At 35.4% G+C, this 10,895-nt stretch overlaps 1 protein-coding gene across 1 annotated transcript; it reads right to left on the reverse strand.

Moving 5' to 3' along the window:
* Positions 1-334: 334 nt before the first annotated feature.
* On the reverse strand, positions 335-3,903 carry LOC130709483 (scarecrow-like protein 21). The gene is made up of 2 exons (XM_057558854.1): positions 3,686-3,903; positions 335-2,435 (listed from the first exon to the last, which is right to left on the reverse strand). Exon 2 carries the CDS (start codon positions 2,348-2,350, stop codon positions 599-601), a length of 1,752 nt encoding a protein of 583 aa, XP_057414837.1. The 5' UTR covers positions 2,351-2,435; positions 3,686-3,903; the 3' UTR covers positions 335-598.
* Positions 3,904-10,895: the final 6,992 nt, after the last annotated feature.

The raw sequence follows: 10,895 nt of genomic DNA on the forward strand, positions 1-10,895 counted from the left end.
GGCCCTTTACAAGATCCACTCAAGTTAACCATGTACGGGCTTAGACTAATTTGTCATAACGCCCAAAACATATGAAAAAAAAATAGTTTATACACAAAGGCAGTGCAAAGAATTAGACTATTGAACTCGGGCCCTGTACAAGATCCACTCAAGTTAACCGATGTACAAGCTTAGACTAATTTGTCATAAGCACCCAAAAACATATGGGAAAAAAAATGTAAGAGCATAGCGTAAGAACGCAATGGCGTATTGTGATCCGTATTATCCGACCTCACTTAGTTGAATAAGGCTTTTATTGTTGTTGTATAGCATAAAAACGCAGTAAGCCAGCCAGTTCATAATTTTGTGATTGACATAATTTTCAGACACAAGGTCTACAAAACAAAACAGTGAACATGCTTACATGCCCAAACATTTTGTAAAAGAATTAATATACTACGCCACTAGTACATGAGACTCTATATGGACAAATGTAACAAGCATAGACCTATAAAACAATGAAATATGACATAGCACTGGCTCAGCTAGCATGAGGTTTTCCATCATCATGATATTTCTACAATTACTACTACTACACTATTCCCTATCTATGTTCTTATCAATGCCATGCTGAAGCTGATATCAAACTTCTGTTCTTCCACCCCAACAGCATGGCACCATCTTTCTCAATTAGTGTATAGTGTTCTGAATAGCATCTCAGAAGGTTTTTTATCACAGAATTCACATAAGAACTCAAAGGAGATTGACGAAACCCAGCCATTGTTAACCTAGACTTCCACTTACCGAACAGTTCATGCCGCTCTACCCTTTCCTTCCCTTCGCAAGCAATGACATTCACGACATCCCGGGCCAGACAATGCTGCTCCACATTAATCCTCTCCTTGCTATTTCTCGCGAGGGTGACATCGATCGACTCGAAGATCGCCAAGTAGTAATCCAAGGTCTCCATGAACCTGTTGAAGAAAGGGGTTGTGTTTGTATTTGATTCCTGCTCCACCAGTGTCACCACCTTGGGAGAAAGTGACTTCACCAATCTCAACAGCCCATCCCTTGGGTTACTCACATCAACGCTCTCATCAGCAGTGTGATGGAGCTGCAAGGGAAAATTCACAGCCAGAGCCTCCCCTGGCCTGATATCAAGCATGTCTCTTGTCACATCAGGACCAAAAACAGGTACTCCATGAAACTCCACTGGTATGCCAAACTTCTCAGACATCAATGCCAACCTTTTACCAACTATGTCTAGTCCATCTCCGCGAGCGTACTTCGAAACAGGGTCATCAATCCCGGTGATCCTCACATGGGGTGCCCCACCAGGTCTTGCTGCAAGAGCTTGAAGAAGAGTCATCCATTGACTTCCCTGAGCAATCTGAAAGTCTATGATGTGTATGCGGTCCTCATTTCTGCAAGCTTCAGCAATGGCTCCATTGGCAGCCATGTAACCAAATTTTAAGTAAGGGCAGATTTCAAAAAGCAATTGCATGTAAGATAGCAATTCTTCCCCTTCAGGCTCCCTGCAGTTAAGGGCATGGTAGATGCTGTTACCTGATGCTTCCTTCCTTGCAACAAGCCCTTCTACCATGTAAGCACCGAGCCGCTGAATCGGCTCACCGTTGATAGAGACAGCACTTCTGGCCTTTTCTATTAGTTGATCAAAGTCTCTCATGTTGTTTTCAGACATGGCTCTGGCACATGCAATCAGCAATTGCTTCAAATCATTGCTTGATGGGAACCCTTGTGGCGATGCTTTTGCTTCCTCCATCAACTTCTGCCTTTTCTCTACATGTACACCTTCTCTTGACTGAGTGCTGCTGGAAACATGTGATACTTGACGTTGAATATATTGTGATTGTGACCCCTGGTGTTCATGGCTCCAGGACATAGATCGCATTGGCCTGGTGCTTTCAGCAAATGAAGTATTAGATGTAGTAACTTCATTGTCATCAGGGGCCATAAGAGCAGTTTCAAGTTCAAGCAATGCGTGTCTGATTTTCTGGTTACAACTTGTATTCTGTAGAAGAGAACTTGTATTCCTAGCAGAATATAGCTGCAAACTGTTTACCACTGATGAGATTGATCTATGCATGTAATGGTTGGTTTCCGGTGAAGAGTTACAAGAGGAGCTGAGACCAGAGAAGAATTCTCCTGAGCAGGGTGGATCCTGGGTGTCACTCAGTGCAGAAAGAGCATCAGAATCGAAGTGAGTGGAAAAAGGTGAATTGGGTGAGTTTCCTCTGTCAGCTTTGAAGGATCCAAGCAAGTTGGGTAGCGATGGAATAGTGGGAAAAGATGGCATGTAAGGTAATCCTGCACTAGTCGCATTGAAACTGAAAAGCTGTTGAGAGTCCATATTGTGATGATGCTTTATGTGAGAGGAGATCCTGATATTCTGCTTGGGACTTAAACTCCAATGGTTTCAATAAAAGCATATAAACCTGCAAGGATGATATAGACAAGCATGAGTGACTATTTTCACAACACCATAATCACAGGTTCACCCTGCTAATCTTCTAGCCCAAGTGCAACTGGTAGAGAAGCACCAATATGAAATAAGATGCACATGCACACAAGAAACAAAGAAACTAACCAAACATTTTAAAAAAAATCAAATCCATCATTGTCCTTTTGTCCCCACTAGATTTGGGGTAACTCATTCCTGCTATTTTTGGATACCCGGATACCCGTTGGCACCGATACAAATGGATATTAGCACTCACTTTAAGACAAAAAGTGAATGAAAGTCTTTTATGGATTGGGGGTGAAAGTTTGTTCACAATACACTCAACTCAACTAGTTAGGGTGTGGTTGTGTCCTCAATGGTGCAGATCTATGAGAGATAGCACATGTTACAGCCACTCAGAGACATAACATGATAACAACAAACACATGTTCTTTAGTTTAAGCTTGTTGGTAATAAAAATGGAAGTCAAATAAAGGATACACACACCCTGTGCTAAAAATCATACGTTGTCACAAGTTTATTGAAAAGGAAGCAGATTCAACTTTCCCAAATCATTTCAGAATCAAAAGGGTAAAAATATTTCATCTCAAATGTAAAACAGCAAGTGAATACCTTCTAGTACCATGAAAACAAAAACAAGAAAAGAAGGTGTTAGCCTTAATAAAATAGTTCCTGGTCATATCCACCAAATCATTTGTTCAAAAACTCAAGAGGGCAGTGTTGTGTTGAACCATGCAACCAAAATTTCCTCTATCAAAGTTAAATATAATTTGTTTGTTGGTGCTGATTCATAAATTCTACCAAACCCAGTAGGTGAGTTTACTTTCATATGGAAACATCATATATTAGCTACTATTTTGTACCCATGAATGTATAAAATTTGTCCCCAAGTCCCAACCCAATCACTTGCCTAATTCAAACCCCACCAATTAACCGAATCCAAAACAAAATATTAAGGGCAAAAAAGAGCTTACTTTATCAATAAATTAATAAAATTGCTGTAACATGATGTGAAAAACCAAAAAAAAAAAATGAAAGAAAAGAAATCCATGTAATGGAAAAAGAGAAGAGAGAAATCAGATATATGGATGCTTGTTCATTTCAGACAATCACCGACCTTGAACTAGTTTGAAGCATGAAACCGATGTTTATCACAGCAGAATGAGAATGATAAGGGGAAAATAGTCAAAATGCAATCTCAGATAGGAAAGGAAGAAAATTTACCTCAAAAAGAAGAAAAACTCAATTCAACAAAGCAAATTTCAGCGCCCACTGAATCTGATTGAAACTTGAGTTTGCAGATTTCTTTATACTACGCTGTGTGCGAATGAATTTTTGCGGCTTCGAGTTTTATATTGTTTTCGTTTTTGATTTTCTCTCTCTCGGTTTGGGTTACTTGAAGAAAAGGATGCTTATGTTGCAGGGGTATATATAGAGGAATAATGACGGTAACAGAGGTGTGGGGATTTTACAGCTGAGTTTCATTCAACGGAGCCGACCACACGTTAACAGAACATTCCTGGTTTTTTCAACTCTCAGCTTCAGCTCCAGCTAAACACGGGGCTGTGTTACACACTCTCTGCTTTGGAGCGTGGCGAGAATAGTAAATGAATGATATCCATGAATTGGTGACTAGAGGAACTTGGATCAAGGTTAGTGCGTGCTACATTAATCAAAAATAAATAAATGTATGAGAGCAATGTGAACCATGTTAAAAACTAATTTGTGTATGAACCATGTATTTACAACTAGCACAACTTTTTCCAACTCATCTAATGAACCTTATTATATACTCCCTTCCCTTCGTTCCTTATTAATCGTCGACTTTGAAAAAAAAATTGTGTTCCTATATATCTGTCTACTTAGAGTTTCAAGAGAGTATTAATTGATGTTTTTCCAAGAAATGCTCTTACAAAAACAATAAATGAAGAAAGATAAAATACATTCTAAAGGGTTATATAGGAAAACAAATAATACTTTTATGAAAATCAACACAATTAATTGTTTTCCTTAATTTGTGTGAACTTTCTCTTCCTGGACAGATAAATAGGAGCGGAGGGAGTATAACTTAGTGCAAGTTATATATAAGGTAAATTTTGTGGTACCCATAAAATATTTTGGGTATGGTACTTGCATTGAGTAATTTAATAGATGATTATTATATTTTTTTAGGTAAATTTTACATTTTCGCATTTCATTTTACTATTCAATTAATTTCATCTCATGAAATTTTTTTTTTAATGAAAAATGGTTTAGTTGTAGAGATGAACGATGATGGTTGAGATGCGCGTAAAATGACCATTATTGACGTGTGAACAAAGGCTAAAAAAACACAACCTACAAATCTCATGTCTCTAAGACTGAAACGTTGCATCACTACGATAAAATAACATCAAAATTATAACTTGTACATGCTTCTTTATTATTGAATTATCTCATTTTTGGTACCATATCTTGATTTGGGTTAAGGTACTATAGCAAACACCTATATATAATATATTCTTTATGTGCTAAAATTTATTTTGAGAGAATACCTTTTAATAACTTGTGATATGAGTGTCCATAGATTGAGTTGTGTTTCTCTATTGTTCAAATACACCTATGAAACTCTACAAGTATTACCAGATTATTTATACTAAATTTTACATGATAAAGATTCTAATCTAACAAATGTATTTCTATTATAATATTTTATCATATATATATATATATATATATCGAATTATATTGTTCGATGAATGAAGTTACTATTATACGAAATTATCTTCGTGTGATAATAATGATGATATTTATGGTGTTTACTTTTTGGGGTGAGATTACAAAGTTACTCTTAATATATATTTCAATGTTCAAAGATGAAATTAGGGTTTAAAATATATTTTAGTAATTTTAATGATCCACTCTCAACCATCAAATATTTTTATGTTATATCTATGGTCAAAATAAGCCTAAACATCAATGTACCAATGTCTCTCTTATTTTGAGAGGCACCGTGGCATTTACCAATAATAATTTAAGATATTGTATCCCTTGTGCACAGTTCTCACAAAATAATATTTTGAAGCTAGTGGGTAAAATGGTGTTCGTGGGACACGTTGAAACAAGTTTACCATCTCTCACCTAGCCCTAAATATTAACATGGTCCAATTTTTTAACCGAATCTCGTCCCTAGACCCGACAAAACATAATGAAGTGCAAGTTTGCAAGACTTGGACCAAAACGGGTGAAGAGATTGAGTCGAATTTTATATACTTATAACTTGTGTATCATGTTTTTCTTGATGCATAATAGAAACATTATAATTAAATTTGCAATGTACTCTCATACAATTTTAAAAGGAATATATAGCACACAACAAATTTTTATTTAGACAAAATTATCTCAAACTTTTTTTCTTAAAAATAATTAAATTATGTGTTATTTTTAGTTTTGTTTATCAAAACTTCATTTAATTTTATAAGTCATGTTTTTCTCATCATTTTCCGGATCCGAATACTCTCAAGTTAAATTATTTCAAACTTGATATTTTTTCAGATCCGAATACTCTCAAGTAGTCATGTTCTTTTCAAACTTTCTCAAATTAAAATTATATATGTGTATAATGAGACTATTTAAATATTTATAAAAAGATGTATGAATATAATGTTTAATTGACATGGTCAATGTGCGTGAGACGATCGTAGTCTCATTCTTCTCTATGGTTAGTAATTATTTTTTTAATCCTAAAAATTTGGTAAAAATTACTTATAAAAGGCAATGAGAGTGTATATAACAGAAATAATATTATTAATTTATTACTTACTTCAAAAAAGTATTATGAATTCATTACTCAAAAATAAAGGAGGATGTGTCCACACGCGCCTCAGGTGAGGTTGAACTTGACGAGCTGACAATTCATGCATCACCCGTGACGTCTCATGATATTATTACTACAGTATTATCCGCAACTAGCTAGCATCGCATTTCACAAGCGCGTGGAAGAAAACGCTACCACAGCATGACACGAATCTCTCCGACGAGTCACACACGTGTCAATGTAAGAAGCTCCGATTTGACTCCTTTGACCTCACGTGGCACTCACTCACACGCTCACACCAGCGGTTTTCTATACTCGTGAAGCCCATTAATTCTATCATTCTGTGGGTGGCTGACCCGGACCCACAGCTTCAATTCTCATTTAATTTACCACTTCATGTTAGTCTTCAACACATGCTTAATATGATTAAGAATCATCTTTTCATAATCTTTAATTAACATGCATGTTATGGAGTGTTCATACTTCTTATGATATGAGAGAATTTTAAAGCATTAAACATTTTGGAAGTTGAAAAAAAAAACATATGTGGAGGAATCAAAATAAAAATTTAATACATGAACCTCATCTATTATACTTCTCCATTTCACAACAGTTGTTACTTAAAATTATGCACAAAATTTAAGAGTTCATTAATTGATGTATATTTTAACTAAAATATCTTTAAATTATTTAAAGTTAAATTATATTTAAGTGATAGAATAATGATCATTAGGTGATAGATAATATTAAATGAGAGTATAGATGAAAGAAGAAGTGGTAAATAACCTTAGATTTCTAAAACAATAATTGTTTTGAAAAATAAACTAAAAGCTAAAACAACGACTGTTTTGAAAAAGAGTGAGTATTATATTATGTAGCGAATCCACCGGACGATTTCAGACAATTTCAGATCAAGATCGTCGGTTTTTTCAGTTGAAAAATACCAAACCACCAGGCATGCTGCCGCCCATTCACTTACTACGCGTTGTTAGGGCTCAATTTTTTAGGTGGGTTCGCACGGGTTGTAGATCCAGAAAATTATCGCAAAAAAGAGAAAGAAGAAGGAAACAGATCTAAACCAAATCTTGACACATTCTTACAAATTTCTAATAAAGAATAAAAATGCTAATAAAGAAGAAGCTAAATAATAGATCCACACAAATCAAATAACCCAAAATCCCAAAAGTAACATATTACATATCCATCTTCTTGCATGCCTCAAATCTCAACAGATCAATCTTCATACTTGATTATCCATGTAAGTTTGGTCATGTGAGTAAGTCTTGTTGAGACTAAGATGATCTCAATATCCCAAACCACTTTGATCTTCAAGAGAACAAATTAATTTCCAACTAATTAAGTGGCATATCTTCTTATCTATAGTAGAACCCCAAATAAATTCCTACAAAGTCTTCCCACATACTTACACACTCCAATCAGAATTGGCGTGGTTTGCATAGCACAAAAATGCAAATTGAGTAAACATGATTGAGTGAGAGACACCCTACTAGCAAAGAGAGAGTATTAACATTCCAGCCTTATAGCTTCGTTTTTGTAACACCCTATTTTCCGTTATTAGGTTATTTACTATTTTATTTTAATTATTATTATGATATATGATAATTATGTGATTTTATTAGATAATTAAGTGGTTACGTGATATATGCAGTGAGTAATTTATTTAATTTGTATCTGAGTGAGATAACATTAAATTAGATAAGGTTGTTGGGTTTAGGTGATATATGGAGTGGAGCTCACTAGTACTACTATATTAGAGGTTATGAGTGAAATAGAATAAAAGAAAGAAAAGAAAAATAAGGATTAGAAGAGCATAAGAGAACACGTGAAAGCAAGAAGGAGAGGAGAAAAGTGGAGAAAACCTAGAGTTTATCTACAAGAGGTAAGGGTTTGAATTCATATTTTCTGGATTGGTATAATAGTGGGTAGTGATAGAAAGCATGATTTAGGAACCCTAGGATGCAGATTTTTCTAGAATGAAAGTGGGTAGTGCGCTTGATGCGCGGTGGCGCAGCGCGTGGAGCATGGCGCGGTTTTGAAAAGGAAAACTCAGCAGAAATTTACGAGCTCTTGAACCCTTTTTCGAGCTGTGTTAATGACCGAATTTGAAGAAGTAGTCTTCATAAAAGTTGTAGCCTTTTCTATTATGAAACTCGACATTTGTAGCCCAAGTTATATGCATTTTAGTGAGGATGGGTTAAGCTGTCCCGTTCCTCACGAACGGTTGTTAGTGTTAGATTTTTCCTGAATTTTATGCTTTGAATTTCGACTTGAAAATTTACAGGGATTTAGAAAACTTGTAAAAGAACCCATGGTAAAAATATTAGAATTTTTGGAGGGTGTTACTTTGAATTTCATTATATGGTGTTGTTTATGAATTGATGTTATGTGTTGAGTTGCTAAGTTACCGTGATTGCTAGTTGTGTAATATATAACATGAAAACTATGTTTTGTGAAATTGGAGATGATTTCGTATTGTTGAACTGGTGATGAATATGCTAAAATAATTAAGACTTGGAGATGGTCTGAATATGCATATGTTAGTTGAGTTTTGCACAATACACTGCATAGTTGTTAAGAGGCAATGTTTGCTAGTTCTCGTGGAGGCTAGTGACTTGTCCCAAAACTGGAGTGGTTTTGAAAGCCTAGAGTGAGGGCTTTGTTGGTGGTTATCTGTCTGGAGTGGACGTGGTGATACCGCTAAGGATAACAACTTTGGTACCAAAGACATTTGCACGGAGTCACACTTGAGTCATATATGTTACTGTAGGGAGCTGTTGATGTTAAATAATGATAACTGCTATATTTTTGGAGAATTTGTTGTTGTGGTCATTGGAGATATTTATATTTGCTTTATCTGAGCTATAATTATGGAGTATTGACATACTGTGAATTTAATTGATTATATTAAATTTCATGATTTATTTTCTAAATTGTGTATGAGGTATTTATGGATAATTTTTATAAGCTTTTGCATTACTTATTATTATGCTTATCCATATGATATGAGTTCTCACCCTTATGTTGGAATGATGTTCTATGCGACATCGGTCAGGTACCGAGGATAGCGGAGTTTCTCGCAAGGGTTAGTCGGAGAAGCCAGTCTTTTAGATATGTTTTTAGTGATGGGAGTCATGCTTTGTTATGTAACACGGGGAAACGTTTAGTATTGTACCTGAATGTTAAGAAATATTTCATGTATTCACTTTATTTTATTTTTGTATTATGTTAAATTTTGGAGTTGAAACAAATCCGATGTGCTATGCATATGATGTTGAGACATCAAAGTTGAAAATTTATATCTAAATTATGAGCATGATAGATCTTTTTGATTTATGTTTCTAGAGAATAAATGTGATACCCTCTGTGTTATGCATTTTACTCTGATTTATGCTAAAATATTTCCGCGGGGTTTAGAGGGTGTTACAGTTTTCACCTTATCAATAAGAAAATAAAATTTTCTTTAGTTACATCAGAATGAAGAAGAGGCACCCCTAAATAGATGTCTAGGTTGAAAGTTTTGTTTATTCTCAAAGAGTACTCTAAGGTGTAAGACCAAGTTTTGGTCAGGTTGTACAACTCTATGTTTTGATGACAACAAGTTTATATTTGTGTATGAACAATTATGGTACTCTAACGTTTGTCTTTTTAAGTGTTTGACAAACAGGTTCTGATTCTGATCCAAAGACATATTCATCAGAAGATAAAGACCAAAGAGTGACCATTGAAACGCTTCTGCAGTCACCACGTTCTATTGAACGGTAGTTAATGCTTTAGATGTTCTGAAGATTAAGCTCTGATGTGGGCTCTGAAGAATCAAGTGCTAAAAACTCTGAAGACCAGAAGTTCTGAGTGAACGGTCAAAGACTCTGAAGACTTAAAGATTCTGAAGACCCAAGAAAGCTGGCTCTGAAGATCAAGTGCTTCTATTTTGAAGATCAGAAGTTCTGAAGTGAACGGTCTAGAAGTTGAAGACTTGAAGTTCTTAAGATCCAAGCATCCTCGTGACTCTGACTAGAAGCTTCACAAGTTCATTTGAAGCGCACCTCTGAAGATCAGAAGTCAACTGTACAAGACAAAAGGTCACTATCAAATAGTACAATTTCAGTGTACTATCCTGACGCGTCTACCTACGAGGATCAGCCTTGTACTATTCTGATCTGCTTGTTTAGAAGCAACTCTTTGTAAACCCAAACCTTTCACAAACTTTGTCTGTGTTTTCCTTAAAGGACCGGGTAGGTCAGATTCCTTGAGAAGACTAAGACTTGTGTGTCTTAGTATTGCTAGTTCTTAGATTTGTTAGTCATTGAGCAAGGTGTGCTAGTGCAGTTGTAACAATATTTGATTAATGGATTACCTTCATTCGATGAAGGAAGAAATCACCTTAACGGGTGGACTGGATTAGCTTGAAAGATTTATCAAGTGAACCAGGATAAAACACTTGTGTGCTTTTCTCCTCTCTTTATCTCTTGCACGTTGTGTTCTTAGAAACCGAGAAGATTTGCTAAAATCTTAAAGGGAAAGTTTTTTAAACGTAAAACCCTATTCAACCCCCTTCTAGTGTTTTTCATACCTTGATAAGGCCATCAACTAATATCTCTCATTCACATTCTTGGAGAC

Source organism: Lotus japonicus, chromosome 3 (assembly GCF_012489685.1).
Source record: "Lotus japonicus ecotype B-129 chromosome 3, LjGifu_v1.2".
Lineage (NCBI taxonomy): Eukaryota > Viridiplantae > Streptophyta > Magnoliopsida > Fabales > Fabaceae > Lotus > Lotus japonicus.

Coding starts and splice junctions, on each gene's coding strand:
- LOC130709483 (XM_057558854.1), bottom strand. CDS start 2,350: ATGGACTCTCAACAGCTTTTCAGTTTCAATGCGACTAGTGCAGGATTA.